At 41.8% G+C, this 20,155-nt stretch overlaps 1 protein-coding gene across 1 annotated transcript; it reads left to right on the top strand.

The window, feature by feature from the left end:
• Nucleotides 1-762: 762 nt before the first annotated feature.
• Iyd (Iodotyrosine deiodinase) lies at nt 763-18,940 on the top strand. Its single transcript, XM_080277168.1, has 7 exons — nt 763-801; nt 14,603-14,791; nt 15,340-15,424; nt 15,577-15,707; nt 16,221-16,346; nt 17,094-17,284; nt 18,226-18,940. Exons 2-7 carry the CDS (start codon nt 14,620-14,622, stop codon nt 18,406-18,408), a joined length of 888 nt encoding a protein of 295 aa, XP_080133294.1. The 5' UTR covers nt 763-801; nt 14,603-14,619; the 3' UTR covers nt 18,409-18,940.
• The last annotated feature ends 1,215 nt before the right edge of the window (nt 18,941-20,155 follow it).

Below are 20,155 nucleotides of genomic sequence, written 5' to 3'. Positions count from 1 at the left end.
AAATGACCATCATGACAAGAGAATACACAAATAATCGTGATTACAAAAGATAGGACTTTATAAACGCAAGATAATTTTAATATGCAAAGCAAAATGTGACACTTACCTTGGCCTGTGAAAATCTTAACCATTACAAAATCTATGGAGCCAAAGAAAAAAAATCCATGAAAACAAGTATTTCGTGACATACCCGTGATAATTTTAATGTACACCCCGGAATATAAACACAACTTGGTGTGAGTCTCAATCAATAAAAGAGCTAGGGAAACAAAAATTCCATCAGTAAATACATATTAGATATTTGGTGATAAGTACTGTTTAATAATAATAAAAAGTTCTCTTTACTTTTCCATGTTTCAAAAAGACAACTCTCAACTCTATTATTTTTTCAATTCCTCTACTCATTATTCAAATCAGTCACTACCTTGAGTCAAAGACTGTGTACAAATATTTAGTCTCAGATTTATTAAATTCACGATTCACGTGTATTTTGACTATTTTCAAAAATCCTGTCAGATTTCTGTAAACTTTTCTGTAGATTTCCAACATTTCTGTAGATTTTGCCTAAAAATCTGTTTTTCTCGATGAACATCAAAATATCTGTAGAAATACAGATATTTCTGTAGACCCGGCAACACTGGCAGACCTCCTTCCTTCGGTTAATGCCGGAGGAAGGAGGTCAGTTACTGACCTCCTTTCTCCGGCATTATATGCCAGAGGAAGGAGGTCAGTACACAGTCAGCAGCGGTAGGGGAAGGTGCTGTTCCTCTCACCACTCATATATTTTGTCCTTGTGTCCCAGTAAGTCTGAGATAGGAAGTAAAATGAGAAAGTGCTGGTCGAATTTCTTACTTTAACGGCCACAGGTGAATTACAGAAATGAATTCATAAATGGAATTAGTAGTTCAACAGCAAGTATACATCACTATAAATCATGTAATGGCAAAGAACACTTCAGCAATAGTAAAATCCACTCTAACAATATGACAAAGCTGTAAAAGAAAGAGCAATATCAGGCACCTAAACATTAATAATAATAATAATAATAATAATAATCCATCTATCTATCTAATAATAATAATAACTCATACTACGTATATTTTCTTTTTTTTTTTGAAGGGGGGCGGGGTTGCTGCATCTCAAGGTATATAAATCAAAAGTGAAACAATAGTGTCCAGTGATGCAAAATAGTGTACTATGATGCAGCAAGGGTAACAGCTCTTGGACAAGGCGTCTTAATGTTTGAAATTGGCCCACGACGTCATATAGGTGAATTAGGTACAGGAAAGCTAGCTACTAAGTAGTATATTCATTTTCAAATATTGTGGATGACTAAAGGAAAAATAATTAATTTCGCTTGGCACAAATACAGATGAATAACAATATCCGAAGTTATTTTTATAATAGGATTTTATTTTCATCTCTTATCTTTAAGGAAAACAATGACAATTATTTGACTATAGGAAAGAATAATACACAGACGATTTTTTTCCTCACACCGCAACCACCACTTTTTCCTTGTGTCCCATCCTCTCTTCACTTTACGTTGGCTTAAGCATGTAATCACCATGAAGAATGCTGAGCTGTAACAAAAGATTAGCACAACAGTCACGAAGAAGTGCAATGGAAAAGATGTACAACCGTAGTCTTGTCCTTTCCTGCCAATGAGCTACGTGAAATATGCTGGAAAAGGACGAAAATCAGGGCTAAGTTAAGGTGAAAGGACTACAGGAAAGTCGATGATAGGAAACAAGAATGAAACTGTTGGGTTGTGGTGATAGAGAAACGGGCGTGAGTGGACAAAGAAATGGGTGGGATGTGCTAGGATTGTGGTGGGGGACTGGGGGAGTACAACCTGTGAAAGTGGAGGTTGTTGGATTAATCGTGAGTGCAGCGATTTTTTTTTTTTTTTTTTTTTTTTTTTTTTTTTTTGGCCAATCAGATTTCTGGCAAACAGTTTTATACGGGAAATAATTCGCGCGCGTGTGCGCGTGTGTGTGTGTGTGTGTGTGTGTGCTTACCTAATTTTATCTTTACAGGAATGAGTCAAGCTCGTACTGTCCCGTGTATTAAACCATTTTTATCATACATATCCTTAAATATATGAACCATTTTGGCACACACTATTTCATTGTGAGTGTGTGTGTGTGTGTGTGTGTGTGTGTGTGTGTGTGTGTGTGTGTGTGTGTGCGCGCGCGCGCGCGCGCGCTTTATTCAAAGACGAATTTAAGTCTAAAAGCCTTGAAAGTCGGAAAAAAAAAAAAAAAACTAAACAAGACAGCGAAATTCACGATCCGTTCATTTCGAGATGCCTGAACACACTTTGTTTAAAAGACTAGAGGTCATAAACAAAGGAAAATACGGACTGAAGAAGACAGTTCCGGAGATGACCAGCTGCATACATGAGGGACTGGGAATACTGGTTAACTCTTGCATTAGAGAGCTAGACGGAAAATGAGGGAATGCACTGCCAGACGGGTGCTACGCGCCCGCCGTAATGGAGGAGGAATGCAGGCAGACAGTTCAGAGAGCTGTGAGTCCTGAAGCAGCGACAGCAAAGAAATAACGATGCGAGAGAGAGAGAGAGAGAGAGAGAGAGAGAGAGAGAGAGAGAAGGGGGGGGTCATTAAGAGGTGGAGAGCTGATGACACGAAAAGCCTTTGACTCCTACCTGTCTAGAAGAGCTGTTTGTGCCGTAAGCCATCCCCTCCCCCCACACACAAATTTTACTCTACGCGGGGTGAATAAGCCCTTGTACAGACAACTATGCAAGAAAAAAGAAGGCGCAGAGTCACCCTAGGACACCCTGATACTTGGAAGTGGATTTGGAAGGTTAGCTGAGTGCACGAAGGATTAATAATATGTTTAAAGTATTTAGGATCACATGATGTTGTGGATGGAGGAATAGATGCAGAAGTGAAGTTTGTGCTGGGAGGAATGGAAAAAGTGTTTAGATGTTATTCGCTTTGAATGGATGTAAAGAAAAGGCTGTGTGAGGATGTAAGGGCGCCGACTGCATTATATGGGGCTGAAACATGGAAGATGGGTGTAGCAGAGAGGAAAAGTTTGAATGTAATGGAGATGAGGTGTCTGAGGAGTGAGGAATATGTGTGGAGTGATGCGAATGGATCGAGTGAGAAATGATGAAGTGCGAAGAACTGAAGTTATGTAGAACATGACTGGTCAAGTTGGGCAGACAGTGTTGCGATGGTTTGGGCATGCTGAGAGAATGGGTGAAGAGCGATTGGTGAAAAAGATAACTGGATCGGATGTGAGAGGAGTAAGGCTGAGAGGAAGACCACGAATAGGATGGATGGACAGTGTGAAGAGAGCATTAGATGCAAGAGGGATGTCTGTAGAGAAAGGAAGAGAGTGGCTGAGCGTGACAGGAATGATTGGAGAGAAATTGTGAATGAATAAAATGGTGACGCGGCCCTGAGGGGATATTCTCCCGCATTTGGTCTGATCAGCTGTTCAGGTCACGTGCGGGTAAGGGGATGGGACCATTATAATGTGGCAGGGGTAAACCAGCTCTGCTGTCGGGCCGTGCTGCGGATGTCACTGATTGCACTTCGCAGTTGACCCTCGTGCGGTGTGGTGCGGTGAGGATCTGTCCCTTCTCCCCTTAGGGCTGAGATACGAATAAATGTGTGTGTGTGGAGGAGTAAATTGGGAGTGTGTCGTCCTGTGTCGGCTAACCCGCTTTCTTTGGGGGAAGCAGCCTAGGTATATAGACAGACAGATAGAGATAATAATAATAATAATAATGTAAAGTGAGCAGGTGTTATATTTCTTGTGAACGTTTACGTGAAACATGAATATACGATTTTTAGTAAAAGATATAACACCTGAAGAACTGAAGTGAGAAAAAGGATGCTTTGCGTTCATAAATATAAATTTCCTAATTTGCAGCATTAACTGCAGATTTAAATCAAAGTAAACATTCCCGAGAGCATAGCATGACTGCAGAATCACCCGACATTATTATACAAAGTTCCTAGCGGTTAAAAGGTTCCGTAACGTCTAAAAGGCGGAAAATATGTGACGCAAAACAATGTGTGAGAAAGTGAAAGTTAATGCGAGAAGCATTGCACAGTAATGCAAACACCCGCCCCGCCACAACGAAATGCAAACACCCGCCCCGGCACAAAGGAATGCAAACACCCGCCCCGCCACAACGGAAACAGTGTCGCTGTTAGCGATTTTTTTCACTAGATTTTTTTTTTCTTTCTTTTTTTTAGATCTGGATATTCATTTCTAGTCAGTAGTCTCTCTCTCCCTCTCCACATAATACTGAACAAAACCAAACCCTCAACATACCCCTAACCATCGCACCTAACATTCTAATTATCTATCACGGTCAAGAGGCATTTGATTAATTATGTATGTCGAGATAAGGTTTGTAGGTTATCATGGGTTACCTGCGGGGAACTGCGACTGACCGTACTGTACATGGCCGTCCTCTTTCACCCCGCCAGGCCCTTTCTCGTGTGCTGCGGGAACGGCTACATTTATTCATTTCCCATACTCCTATTGCCACACCCATGCCCTAGACAGCTCAGTTAATGTTATCAATGTTCACTTTGATATGTGTATTAATTTTCCACTCCCACTGCTACGTTCATACCCACACCGGCAGACTGAGCCACCCCCACAACACAAGACAACCGCCAGATAATTTTTTTCTGAAGCGCAATTTACAGCCCACGCTTTGGTTACTTTCGGTCCAAAGCGTTGTTCTCCTATACCACTTTTTTTTTACCGCCAGTTTTTAATACGCATTAAGCAAGATCTCTCGTGTAATAGTAGTAGTAGTAGTAAAAGTAGCAGCAGCAGCAGCAGCAGTAGTAGTAATAGTAGTAGTTGTTGTTGTTGTTGTTGTAGCAATAAGTTCATCTGAAATTTGAAACCAGTGAACTGCAAGATGAAGTACCCTCCCTCCTGTATTTCACCTCCTCCTTTTGGTGGACAGGGAAGTAGATGAAGGAGGTTATATAACTGGCCAGCTCAGCCGCCCGTATATCAGTGCCACCACATGAAGGCGTCCCTCTCCAGCATCATGGCGTGAAATGGAGGGATTCATGGCTGTATCTAACTTCTCCACTTCAATAATGGTCTCCGGAGAGCTGAATAAAATCGTCTGGAGGTCTTGATCCCGTGTGTGTGTGTGTGTGTGTGTGTGTGTGTGTGTGTGTGTGTGTGTGTGTGTGTGTGTGTGTATTATGTTGTCTTGCTAACCTAACCGTCGATACTGAATCAGGTGTGAAGGCTTGTAATTTCGCCTCTTTACACTTGGAATCCCCAATTGCAAGTTTCTATATTATCTGGAAAGGTCGCAGTATAATTCATTCGGATCACCTTATACTCGAAGGTAACTATAGTGCATTCATTTAAAATTGGTAGAGATTTCCGTCCTTATGCAGCTTATTTCCCGTAGCTCAGTGGCAGAAAGTGACAATACTACGGCTCTACACCCTTTCCATAGCTTCTTTCAATTTCTCTCTCTCTCTCTCTCTCTCTCTCTCTCTCTCACACACACACACACACACACACACACACTCAATTTTCCTGGTATCGTCAATTGCAATACTTTCCAAGCAGCTGGAAGAGAAAAACCCTGATTGTGTGACCTCCCTTAGCTGAAGACCGAGTGCATTTTATTATTGTTGTTACTACTACAGTTACTACTACTACAATATTAGTAGTAGTATTACTGGATAAATCTTGTTCTACCGTACATTACAACATAAAACGTCCAGTGGTTGAGTATTAGTTTCTGTATTAAAGATAACACAACACGCAACAGAGTATATGAGATAGTGAGTGATTGAGTAAGTAGGTAAGTAAGTGAATGAGTGAGTAAGTAGGTAAGTGAATGAGTGAGTGAGTGAGGTGAAGTGATAAGTATGATCTAGATGTAGGTCCTGCTTTAAAAACAAAAAAAAAAAAAAAAAAATCCTTCCTACTTTCTCAGGGGCGACTTTACACTGCCTGCATGTGGGAGGAAATACCATGAGCAAAGAGGGGTGAACACGGTGGTCTAGCAGTGCCGAGGTGACTAAATATGGATATAATTAAGATGTATAGAGCCATGATTGTAAAGCCCGTACAATCGAGTTAATCACCTAATTCTCTAGATTTGTGTCCGCCCATTACAACACCGATCGCAGAAAAAAGGGTGGATGAGGACATATACATAGGGATTTTAGTGGCAGGCCTGTTTCTCTCTCTTACAAGTGGTACTGGGTGAAAGGAAGGCCTAGAGAAAGTAAGGGCTCTCTCTCCCCAGACCTTGGGCGGAAGCACACCTTACCGACCTGGGTCAGTGTTGGCAATTTAGCGATTTTCCCGCTAGATTTAGATTCAATAACTTTCATTTAGCGGCAATTTTTTATGTTCAGCGGCAAGAAATCTAGCGAGTTGTACTGTATTTCACACTACTACACTCTGAAGGTAGCACACACACACACACACACACACACACACACACACACACGTCATTCTAGCGGCTTTTGAGAGTAAGTTTAGCTGTATTTGTTGCTTTGGAATTGGCCAACTCTACGGCCTACGGAGTAAAGTCAGTCAGTACTCCGTAGACTCAGCACGTGTTAGATCAGTCTTGGGCGGTCGTTGGAGGGTGAGTGTTCGTTATGTGATTTTTTTTGTTTACGGAGTGTTCGCGTTGATTTCTTACGGAGGAAGTGTTTGTTTTACGATCCTGTTTGCTTACGGAGGGTGAGTGTTCGCTTTGTTCATACTGTTATTTACGGAGGGTGAGTGTTTGTTTCGTTTACGGAGGGTGTGTGTTCGTTTTGCTCATATTGTTCATTTATGGAAGGTGTTTTTGTGACACTATAAGGTATCAGTTATTATTTTCTTGTGTGTGTGTGTGTGTGTGTGTGTGTGTGTGTGTGTGTGTGTGTGTGTGTGTGTGCAACCTTGTTATTTTTAAGAAAAATGCGCTTTCTTATAGCAGAGAGAGAGAGAGAGAGAGAGAGAGAATCCATTTCGCAACGAACTTACACTCACTGGTGGCGCAATGTTCAGGTGGGGAAACGCGGTGACGAACCAGTATCCCGTACACCGAAACCACTACACATCTTTTACCCAAACTTGGTCCAGAGTTTTGTCCTCTTGTAGCTTATTTTACGTAGCTCCATGGCAGAACAAGACGATACTGCGGTTCTACATCCTTCCATAGCACTTCCTCGTGACTAGCATCATATTCTAGTCTTAATCTCCCCTTACAGCTTACTACTGAACATAGAGGGATGACAATTTTAAGCCATGTTAGAAAAATATACAGTATATATAACTTCGAAATCGCCAGATACCATTTTAACTAAAAGTATATGGGAGGCAGAAATGATGGAATGAAGACTGAATGGGTAGCAAAATTGCATACGAAATAATTAAGGTATGGACAAGGATAGTATTCACGGTTGACATAGTGCAAGTGTGTTAAAGGACAGACTATCTCCAATGTACAGTTGAAAGGCAAACCATCTTCAACGCGGAGTCAAAATGCGGACTAACATGATATTTATTTTATTTTATTTTTCATGCCAAGGTTATCATACTGAAGGAGTGAAAATACCGACTCACTACCGAAGATGCTGTGTTCATCTCGGGAAGCAAGAGGGTGAAGGAGGTCGGAGAGATGACCTTTCAGCCTACTAAGTGAAAGTGTAAAGAGAAAGGCAATGAGAGAGTGACTAGAGGAGTTTATGTGTGTGAGGAGGGGGAGACCAAGGATGAGATAGAGGGATGGAGATGCATGATAAAAGGGGTAGCCTATGTGCTGGAGAACTGGCAGCCAAATGACAGAGGATGACAGGGCGACGTGGCGATTGTTTGTGGTCACCCCTTATGGGATTTAAGCGTCTGGCATTAGATTAATAGCCTATTGTATGTGTGTAAACGTGGAAGATGTGCGTGTTGACATCAGGAAAATAGAGTGAGTGAGTGAGAGAGAGAGAGAGAGAGAGAGAATGTCTCAAAACTGTAGAGATGCTGGGAAGTCTAAGGAGCGTACTCTCCTCGGTTAAGGAAGCTCTCTAACATCTCTTCCTTAGCGATTTATTTTCTTATTACACCTTACTGTCCTATTCCGTTACATATTCTTTGCTTATTACACCTTACTGTCCTATTCTGTTACATAATTTTGCTGATTACACCTTATTGTCCCATCCCGTTACATAATTTTTGCTCATTACACCTTACTGTCCTATCCTGTTACATAATTCTTGCTTAATACACCTTATTGTCCTATTCCGTTACATAATTTTTGCTTATTACACTTTATTGTCCTATTCTGTTCCATAACTTTTGCTTACTACACCTTACTGTCTTATTCAGTATTACATAATTCATTCAAACATCGACACACACTGCATAGATAACGTTCAAAAGGATATTAACCAGCCATATCCAAAAATAAGTCGCTAAGGAAGAGGTGTTAGGGTGCCTCCTTCCCTACGAGAATACGGTTACGGCATAAACATTTACGCAAAGGCAGGGATGATTTGCTATTCCAGGATAATGAGTGAGAGATTAAAATGTGGATTCACTTATGGATGGGCTGTATTTGTGGACGTTTAGAGACGATATAAGGCAACCCAAACGTGGAGGTCGACCGACGGGATATTGTATAAACAGTTAGGATAGGAGAGGATGATTAAAAAGAATATAGTGAAAAAGAAGCTAAAATAAACGTTCATTTCTAGGTTATCTGTACTTATTGTTAAAGATTAGAGACGATATCAGCATGTCAAACCCGAGCAGGCAGATTTTTTTTTTTAATGCATCGAAGAAGGAACGAAAGGCAAGACTGATAACATATAAACATTTAAGCCGCGATTTCGCAACCTTAAAAGTCAAGACATATTGACTAATCTTGATATCGCATACTGACTATCGTGCTGATACCCGTTTTCGCGAGCACCGAAAGTCAAGACGATTTTGAATTTTGAGCATGACTAGCCAAGATTAGTCAATGTTCCTCCCGAGGTATTTTGACTGATACTGACTTTCCATTTTGTAAGCAAACTCAGTGCTACCGAAGTCGAGCCAAATTCGATAGAGAAGATGAAAGAGCTTGCGGCCAATTGAGACGTAAATGTGGTCCCATATAAGTTTATTTGAAATGAAGAATCCAATTTTGCTGTCAGCTGATACCTGTGGTAGCGCCATCTAGCAGCAACTTTAGTAAAAGTTTTTCATTTAAGCCCATCGAGGCATAAAAGTGGCCCCATATAAGGTTACTCGACATGGCTAGTTACACTTTCAGCAAACTGTTTGAAACAAAAGCATCGCCGCAGGTCCCACAGCAATTTTACTCTTGTTTTTCCCTGATGCCACCACAACGTGAGGTTCTTGAGGATTTTGACAATTTTACCTTGTGTCCAACAACAACGGTGCAGCTGCCCTTTCATCTGACTCCAAATTTTCAAGCAAAAGCCCCGCCTTCTCAGTAACATGACGAATAACATCATTTAATTCTTCTACTTGAAGAAAATCTCCTAAGGCAGCCATATGACGCACGAACTAATGTTTACTGATGGCTCTGATGTAAAGGCAATACAATCTTGCCGAACCATTTTCGCGACACTCACTTGATACTCTGTCAAAATGGATATCAAGATGATCTTAGACTTGAAAATGCCGCGAAAACGCTACTTTAGAATAATACAGGAATGACTTGTAAGGTCAGCATCTTAAAAATAAAGGTCAATGTGCAGATAACTGTCATCCTTGCTAAGTCATTGCAAAACGTTCAGGCACTTTCACGGGTTTGAAATCGTTACGCGTGAAACCCGTTACTGTTACTCCAAATCGTTACGCCTGAAACCCGTCAGTTACTCCAAATCCTCACGGGTAAAATCCGTCCTTGTTACTCCAAATCGTTTACGCGTAAAATCCGTCCTTGTTACTCCAAATAGTTAAGCGTGAAAAATGTTAATGTTACTCCAAATCGTTACGCGTGAAATCCGTTACTGTTAATCCAAATCGTTTAGCGTGAAATATGTTAATGGCACTCCAAATCGTTACGCGTAAAATCCTCTACTGTGACTGGGCGTAAACGAGACAAAGTACACACTCACAGCAGCACATAAAAGCTTGGACGAGGAGTATTTGCAACGTCACCGTAATAAAAAGAGGAAAAACGCAAACTGACACAGAAAGAAGGACAGATGACGGGAGGGAGGGAATGAAGGAAAGAAGGAAGAAAATATGCGCTAAAACAATATAATCTCCGGAATTTACGCATATACTGGATCAATCACCAATATCAACACACACAATACTACTACTGCTACCACTCTTAATACTACAACTACTCTTACTACTACTACTACATAATAATAATAATAATAATAATAATAATAATAATAATAAAACTTGTATACCAACCACTCACTCTGAGACAAGCTACAATGCTCTGACAGAAGACAGAAGCAAATCTAGGCAAACAAGTTACCCTTCATTAAAATTAGGCTTGGATAGGATGACTATAAAAAAAAAAAAATAGTGAGGCCAACACAAGGAAAACGAAATCAATAAATAATCCACCTCGTACATTTCCTTCCCGACAGATTATGCTTATCTCAGAACAACAGCGGGAGATAAGCCAGTCCTCTCAAGTACTGATAGGAAATGCCACGAAGATAATGGGAATAAACCATACGTAATGACTCTCACTCTCTGCCATAAGAAAAAAAAAAAAATAAAAAATAAAACTGCGCCTTAACTTGGCCAAGATTTTCGACCTTTTGCTGCTCACTTCCCTAAGGTCAGTGGTACAGACGATACACGGCTCTACATCCTTTCCATAGCACTTCTTCATGACTATCAGCATGTTTATTGTTAAACTCTAAAAATGAATGTACTCACGATTAACTTCGATTTGTGTGTGTGTGTGTGTGTGTGTGTGTGTGTGTGTGTGTGTGTGTGTGTGTGTGTGAGAGAGAGAGAGAGAGAGAGAGAGAGAGAGAGAGAGAGAGAGAGAGAGAGAGAGAGAGAGAGATTCACCTTGTCGCTCAAAGCAGTCAGACGGACAGACAAAAGAGGAAAGCAAGAGGACTCCCAGCCTCGAGGCAGTCTTCAGCTAAGTGTGTCAAGGTCAAGTCTCTCTCTCTCTCTCTCTCTCTCATATTTAACCCTAACTTGGCCTAAAAATGCCACCTCTCCATCTTCAATATTTAGTTGTAACAAGAGATTAACGCTACAGTGTCATGAAAACAGTGCAGCAGAAAGGGTGATGAACCCTAGTATTGTCTTATTCTGCCACGGAGCTACGTGACATAAGCTGCAAAAGGACGAAAATCTGGGCCAAGTTAAGGTAAAAACGACTAGTCTGTATTTGGTATGTTAATACAGTTTTGCACGTAATGTACGTATGCGTGTTATTAGTCTCCACTTATTACATAGGTAGGAACTCGCTTTCGCCAGTATTATTATTATTCCCGCCGCCGTCTTGCAACGATTCCAGGAGAACCGGAGACTCCGTTAGGAATCTGAAGGGCCCAGGTTATGTGTCCTGACATGGGCCATTGTTGATAGAAAAAACTCCAAATCCTTTACACGCAGTGGAAGGGCATATCAGAATGAGTCATATCAGTATTATGTTGTGAATGAGACAAGCTGGTAGTGTCTGGAGATTTCAATACGACCTGCGCAAGTAATCTGAATGGCCCAGGTCATGTGTCCTGGTATGGGCCACTGCAGACAAAAAATTCCAAGTCTTCTCAATGAGGTCAAGGTCATTGTAAGAAACAGTAGGTGGAGACTAGCGACTGTCCACAAGACAGTTACAGAGTCCTAGTTATTATTATTATTAGTTATAGTAGTAGTGGTAATAGCAGTTGTGGCACCTCTAGGTTCATCTGAAATGTGAACCCGGTGGACTGCAGAATGACGACGCCCTTTTTCTACAGTCTATATTCCTTCCTTTGGGGCATGAAGGGATTCACGGACGTTAGTGTAACCAGCCAACTCCACCGCCCGCTCATAGCAGTGCCACCAGATGCAGGCGTCCCTCACTAGCACCATAAAAATACCAAATAAGGAAATAATGAGCTACAACATGCAAAAAAAAAAAAAAAAAAAAAAAAAAAAAAAAAAAGGAAAGGAAAGAAAGAAAAAGAAAAGAAAAAAAGAAAAAAAAAGTTCGAAGCTAACCAGCATAAAGGTTCTTAACGCCTCTTTCTCAGCGATTTACTTTCCACATGACACCTTACTATTGTCCTTTATGCTACTTATGACTTTATAATATCGAAGTAATTTCATAACATACAAGAAAACACCAACACGACATATGTTGAATTGTGCTAGTAAGGAAGAAGTGCAAAACAGTCCCCGAGGCCTCCTGTGTTTAAAATGTCACATAGGCCTGGGCGGAAGGTGGTGGGGGTTGGGAGGGGTGGGGGTCGGGGGTGGGGGGGGTTTGGGTCAAGGGTGGGTATGGAGGGGGCTTGGGGGTGGGGCAGGATGGGTCTGCGGTCGGGGGAGGGGTTGGATGGGATGGGGGTTGAGGTGGGGTGGGGGTGTGGAGGGGTGGCGGCTTGTGGATGGGGCAAGGTGGATCTGGGTGAGGGTTGCGGTGGAGTGGGATGGGGGTGTGGGTGTGGGGTGGGGATGGGGGTTTGAAGCTGAGGGAGTGAGGCCTCAGCAGTGGAAGTAAGACTGAAAGAACGCACTTTCACCACGCTACACGGGGGGTGGGGGGATGGCTACTCTGCTGACTAATACTCCTAAGTAGAGAGAGGCTTGGTACAATGATGATGATGATGATGATGATGATGATGGTGGTGGTGGTGGTGGTGGTGGTGATAACAGGCTTCAGTACAGAATCCAGAAGATTATTTCTGGGTGGGGATATTACTATATAGTTGACCTTGAAATAGCGGAGGCTGAGAGGGGAGGTGGGAAAGGAAGGAAGAAAGGGAATAAGTAGGAAGGGGAAGAGGTACTGTAGACAGCGAGGGAAGGATGGATGGGGAGGGGAAGTGGGGAGAAGGGAGGGGTGCGACGGGAGTAGGGGGAAGAAACGGGAAGGTGAAGAGGGGAGGAGGAGGAAGGGGGAAGACGAAAGACCGGAAAAGGAGGCAGAGGGGACAGGGAGGGGAGAAGAGAGAGGAGGTAGAGCGGTGGGAGAGGAAACAGGGAGGTAAGAAGGAGGAGGAGGAGGAGGAAGCGTGATGGGGTACGGGAAGGGGGAGGATAGGTAGGGGAGAGATGAAGGAGATGGGTGGGGAGAGAGGAGAGAAGAGATACTGGTAGGATGATGGTGCGAAGAGAAAGTGGGAGGGAGAAGGGAATGGAAGGAGAGGTGATGTGATGGAGTCAGGGAGAATAGTCGGGAACAAAATGTGTACCCGTCCGCCATGTTTCTTTGACCTCGTTGACTGCCATGGCAAACTCTCGAGATTTTGTTCGGCCTAACAGACTTTACAAAAACATTCCCAACTGATGGGTTACAAAAAGCTTCCATTCCTTTGCTATGATGAAGAAACTTACTGGAGAGGAATACCTTCACACGGTGGCACCGATATAACCGAGCGGCTCCACAGCCCGGTTATACTGTTAGGACTCCATATTATAATTACAAATCATAATAGACAGATAAACAGATAGACAGACAGACAGATAGAAGCAGCAAGTCAGATGATGTGAAGGTGTTGTGTCTGCGAGAATCGAGCAATGCTAAACATGCTTACACACACTAACTCAAGGAATGCTTTATAGGCACACGAGAGCGCCTCGTGACCATACACACACATACACACATACTCACACACAGGTTTCTAGAACTTTCCAACCACAGTGTAACATACGTGACACGACCCCTGCTACACCAGAATTTAGGAAACAGAGCTCAGAAGGAGACAGGCCATAGAACCGGCAGGTAGTAGGGAGAAGGGCTTAGCAACATGGACGAGAGAGAGGGAGAGAGCGAGACAGGAGGTAGCAGGCGGGACTCTACTTATACTTCACTCGTGTGTGAGAGACTGTTAATATTTCCAAGACAAATAAAAATAGTCCGATACTAATCTTTACCTCTCCTGTCAAGTCATGACAAAAGGGAACGAAGATTATCTACTTACAAAACTACTCACGTATAACAACCGCTCGTCCACAAGCCTAATCTATATATATTATATTATATATATATATATATATATATATATATATATATATATATATATATATATATATATAACTGATCTACAAAACTACTCTACAAGAAGCAACAAATTATATTGTGAGAATACAAACGTCCCTCCATTGCCTCCCTATCCCTCAGAAGATGTCAAAAACAACAGCATTCAGACCGCAGTGGCTAAGTGGTTACCACTGATAGCTAAGCCATGGCAACACCTGCATGAGGCAACTGTGGAAACCTGAATGATGCAATGACTGTGTCCCAGGAGAGTGCATGAATAACCCGGCACACGCTCAAAGGCTTAAGCTACGGAAAAGAGCATAATGACTAAGCGCCTCATGATATCTCCCTCCACTCTTACCTTTACTTGACCGGTATAATTCATAATTAACAAAATACTTCCCAAGTCTTTTTCTTTCATTTTTTTTTTCTTTCCAGGTGTCAGTCAGATCACAATGGTGCTGATAGAGAAGTTCGTGCTGCCCCTACTGATCGACAACTTCCTGACGGTGGTGTTGATCGCGGGGTTTGGCTACCTCATCTACCGCAACCACTTCCTCGCCCACGTACGCACACGAAAATTCAAACCACCAACGCCACCACCAGCTCGAAGGCTTCAGTTCACAAGTATGTTTTTTATTTTTTACACTAAACCTAGAATTGATATAAAGGATTCTCAACACTATCAAGGGAATGCAAGATGGTCTCCACATGGCTAAGGTGCACTGACTTCCTTTTACGGTAACTGCCCAGATGATTAAAGAAGATACCAAAACATAGGATTCCCATTTATTTTTGTGTATGATCTGACCTTTGACCCCATACAACCCTTTAAATGACCCCCCCCAAAAAAAAAAAAAAAAAAAAAGGTGTCTGGGTGTATTAAATAATTGTGTCAAGTCCGAAAGGGCTAAATAAAGAAATAAAGGAATGGTACCAAACTGACATGTTGAGGAGGAGGAGGAGAAAAAGAAAGGAACTTGAATACAGCAGGGGTTCAGCAAGGTGTGTAGAAGAAAGATCTCGGACTGTATTTTGTATTTCACAGACATATGCAAGAAAAAAAGTAACCGTGAAGTACACTAATTTTCCCCCCTCCCTACCTCGCTATACTCGTAATTCTTTTGCAAACCCCCCTCCCAATCTCCCTCTAAATCCCCCTATCCCCCCAACAGACCGAGAAGATGGAGAGGAAGACCAAGAAACATGCGAACCTCACCTGCCGGCAGACTTGGAGCAAATTCCCTTCGTCCATCCCAGGTTAGTCTCTCTCTCTCTTTCCATTTTCACTTTTGTACAGTGATTGTCGGTTTGTTCTCTATGTTTGTATATCTACGTCCCTCCTGTCTATTCCCCTCTATCTATGTATCCATTAATAAATCAGTAAATCTATCTATCTACCTCTCCCCCAGGCTGAGCCCCGAGGAGAGCCAGCGTCGAGCCCATGAATTCTACCAGCTGATGAATAAAAGGCGATCAGTTCGGTTCTTCAGTTCCGACCCCGTGCCCAGATCCGTTGTTGATGACGTTATTAGGACTGCAGGTGGGTGGACAAATGCATGGATAGACTGACAGATAGATCGATAGATACAGATGGGTGGATAGGTGAACAGACAGATAGATACTGTATATGATGGACAAGAGATGCTCAGTTTGTTTTTTCAGTTCATATCCAGTCCCCGGATCTGTTACTGAAGACGGTATTAGAGTAGAAGGTGGATGAGTCCGGGGTCATAATAACAACAAGCAATTTTTCCAGTGTGTTATAACTTCCATGCTAACCTCTTCAATCTAGCTTAAGTCTACCTTCATCTATGTTTTTCCCCGCTCCCAAGTACAGCCACCAGTCTAATACTTCCATTCGAAAACATAACTTAATGCTAAACTCATTCTGTTTTTCCTCCTCCAGTCTACAGTAGGTCCATTCTAACCTATCTAATTTCCAACTTCATTCCGCTTTCCCCCCTCTCCCCAGGTACAGCAGCCAGTCTACTTTACTCTAACCTATCTTAATTCTAACTCCATTCTAACTTTAATCTGTTTCTCCCCCCCACAGGCACAGCCCCCAGCGGCGCACACACAGAGCCATGGACGTTCGTGGCAATATGTGAGAAGGATACGAAGGCGCAGATACGACAGATTATTGAGGAGGAAGAGGAGATTAACTATACGAAGAGGATGGGTGAGTCTAATGATAACTAAGTATTCGGAATTCTATACAATAACCTAACCAAACTAGACCAAACTTTTTAAAAATAAAGTTAAGCTACACCTATACTCTAGCCTAGCCTAACCAACCCAACGCAACCTAACGTAAAATAACCTTGACGGTGCGTGTGAAGGATATCAAGGCGCATATACAAAAGATAACTGAGGAGGAAGAGGGCATTAAATATGGGAAGAGGATGGTTAAGTGTAGATCTGTAAGAGTAAGTGCAATTATATAACCTAGCCTAATCTAATCTTACCTCCCTCACACAAACGGAACCTACCTAACCTAACCCATCACAACCAAAACTAGCCTAACCTAGCCAAACCAGGGCTAACCTAACATAGCTAGGCCTAACGTAATCCAGCCCCACGTAACCTAACTTAACCTTCTTAACACATATTCTAAACAAATCCAACCTACAATCACAGTAATCAAATCAAAGCTATACATACGTAACTTAACCTAGCATGCCTTAACCTATTTCAAACCTAACCTAAGCTCAGTCTAACTAAAGCAAAGCAAAGCAAAGCAAAACACACCAAACTAAAGCAAAGCAAACAACGCAAACCATACTAAACCAAATCACACCAAAGTAAAACAAAGCAAAGCAAACCAAACCACAGCAATGCAAACCAAACCACAACAAACCAAACCAAAGTAAACAAAACAAAACCAAGCAAAGTCAAACAAACCTAACTCAAGCTAATCCCCCGGCAGGAGCGCAGTGGGTCCGTGATTTGGCTGGGCTACGAACCAACTGGGTGAAAGAGTACCTGACGGAAGCGCCCTGGCTGATAGTGCTCTTCAAACAGACCTATGGCATCACCCCCGACGGCCGCAAGAAGAACCACTACTACCACGAGATCTCCGCTGCCATCTCCGGGGGCATCCTCCTTTCCGCTATCCACGTGAGTTAACCCGGACTAAAACCGTCTGTCGTTAACATAAGTACATTTTTTTTTCTCCTGTGAAGTATTTTTTTTTTTCTAACAATGGCTGATTTTATTTAACTTTTGAAAACTTAAATGAATATACAGAATCCTTTCAGTTCCGGAAGTACTCTGGAAACAGAATCAAATGAGAAATACGTAATCAGACTGCAGGAATTTAGGGATCATATTACAATTGGCTTTGGAGATTTCGTAACACTTCTTCCTTAGCGATTTATTCTCACATAACAGCTCGATATCCTCTTCTGTACTAGTAACGCTAACTACGTCAATGTTAAAAGGATGAGGCCAAGACTTGCCATAAGCTGATGCCGATAATGCAGGTACGAAAAAAAAACTGAAAAATACCGTGATTTCATTGGGTCACGTTCAGCCAGACATATTACAATTATAATCAGTTCTCCGTCATAGCTCCGAATATTTTGTTTTTGCTGTGAGAAGGAAAGAATGGAGAATATTACCCTAACTTAACATCCGGTACCGCCTCAACCATGATTTATGCTACACGCCCTTGCACGCCGTCCCTACATTAATGGGTACTGTACAGAGTTTTATTGGCAGTTCTTTTACCTTAACTTGGTCCAGATATCTGTCCTTTTGCAGCTTATTTCACGTATCTTAATGACTGAATAAGGCAATACTGCGGGTCATCATTTCCATAACACTTCTTTGTGACTAGCACCGTATTCCATTGTTAATGTATTGTTACAGCTCAGCATTCAAGACGGAGAGATGGCAATTTTAGGCCAAGTTAGTGAAAAAAGACAAATACATAAATAAGACGATAAAGATAGGCACAGACATTAGAATAATAAACAGTGTAGATACAGACAGACAGATAGTTCCGCTTACTATCACTTCCTCGCAGTAACTTATTCTCTCTCTCTCTCTCTTTCCAGTACGCGGGCCTCGTTACCTTAACCTCGACGCCTCTGAACTGTGGTCCTGCCCTACGCAACATACTAGGTCGTCCCGCCAATGAGAAGGCGATGCTGGTGTTGCCTGTGGGATACCCCGCCAAGGACGCCACCGTACCAGCACTTAAGCGAAAGCCACTCGAAGAGATTATGGTCACTGCTTGAGGGATGGATGAGATTGTGGATGGTTTTTAGAGATTTTTGGATAATTAGAGGTGACAGTGGAGAGATTTCAGCAATTGTGGATGTGCTCGGATGATTTTGAAAGAGTGTGGAGCCGTACCAGCACATAAGCGGAAGCCACTGGAACAGACTATGGTCACTGCTTGAGGGTTCGATGGGCTGTAGAGGGTTTTAAGAAGTTCCAGAGGCCGTGGATGGTTCTCGGGGTCTTTATTGTAGATGACTGTAATATGTGTGGCTGTTAAAGTGTTTGGGTGACTGCATGGTTGCGGCTGTAGGAAGTTGTGAATGGAATTATCTGAATTTTTTACACAAGTTTTTAAGGGGACTGTGGATGACTCTGAATTATTTTGGAAGTTTTTAAAGGTACTGTGGATGACGGATTATTTAAGAAGCTTTTAAAGGCAATGTGGATGACTGGATTATTTAAGAAGCCTTTAAAAGTACTGTGGATGACTGCATTATTTAAGAAGTTTTTAAAGGCACTGTGGATGACTGCATTATTTAAGAAGTTTTTAAATCACTGTGGATGACTGGGTTATTTAAGAAATTTTTAATGGTACTGTGAATGACTGGATTATTTAAGAAGTTTTTAAACGTAATGTGGATGACTGCATTATTTTAAGAAATTTTTAATGGTACTGTGAATGACTGGATTCTTTATGAAGTTTTTAAAGGCACTGTGGATGACTCGATTATTTAAGAAGTTTTTAAACGTACTGTGGAGGATTGATATATTTTAGCTTTTAAAGGGATTATGAATGACTATTTAGTTTTTAAAGGGACTGTAGACGACTTTGAATTATTATAGTTTTTAAAAAGAATGTTGTATTGTATAACAATGTCTACAAGTTTAAAAAATAAATATTTAAGAGATGTCACTAATATCCTTGCCTCAAAATAGATGCTATATTCTATATCCTTTAAGCAACACAGAAAAACTTTAAAAATCTAAATCTTGCCTCTTATGAAGAACGAGGTTGCTGTACTTAGAAATAAAATTCCAATGCGTTTGATTATAAAATTACTGATTATTTAAGCAGTACTTTAGCAGTCCCAGTGATAATTTTAGGAGTCTCTTAATTTTTGCCTGTGGCAGTCCGCCTCCACACCACAAGCCTGCTGGTGTGGGCGGGAATTCTGCATCACTGAAACCCACAGAAGTTCTCGCCCGCACCAGCAAACACCTGGTGTGGACTCAACCTAAAGGAATTATTGACTGTAATTTCCCTTTTTAAACATATAAGGCTTTGAATTTTATAAACTGATGTGTGGAAGAAAACTGACATGTGATCAAATCCTGCTTTGTTTATAATATTTGCTGTATCCCCTCTCCTTTTTCTTCCCTCATGATAAAATGCTGCCATCATTATTCCACTACCCCTCCCCCCCGCACGTATTTTCAGGGTTGCTTGCATGTTTACTTTACAGGAAGGGGCGCTATGTATGTATAAACAGCCGTATATGTGCAACAACATGACACACACAGCCTACACATGTGCAAGTAAAAAAAAACACACACCCTATAATATGTATCTTAACACATATTACCCTCCCTCAATGAGAGATACAGCTACACATACACCGGGAACCAACTGTATCAACCACTCGTCAATCACACTGTAAGTATTCTGTAATGATACCCCACACTGCATTACAGCTGAGTTCGTGCTGATTAATTCACGGATGCAACAACCACATTTCTGCATGCTGATTTACACCACTGTTC

This window comes from Coenobita brevimanus, chromosome 69 (genome assembly GCF_032717465.1).
Source record: "Coenobita brevimanus isolate Jiangsu-jjx chromosome 69, ASM3271746v2, whole genome shotgun sequence".
Classification (NCBI taxonomy): domain Eukaryota; kingdom Metazoa; phylum Arthropoda; class Malacostraca; order Decapoda; family Coenobitidae; genus Coenobita; species Coenobita brevimanus.
This window is presented reverse-complemented; position numbering and strand designations above follow the sequence as displayed.

Excerpts from the sequence above, each read along its gene's own strand:
- Iyd (XM_080277168.1), top strand. The coding sequence starts at position 14,620 with ATGGTGCTGATAGAGAAGTTCGTGCTGCCCCTACTGATCGACAACTTC. Across the intron at positions 15,708-16,220 it reads TGACGTTATTAGGACTGCAG|GCACAGCCCCCAGCGGCGCA; the intron begins GTGGGTGGACAA and ends TCCCCCCCACAG. Across the intron at positions 17,285-18,225 it reads TCCTCCTTTCCGCTATCCAC|TACGCGGGCCTCGTTACCTT; the intron begins GTGAGTTAACCC and ends CTCTCTTTCCAG.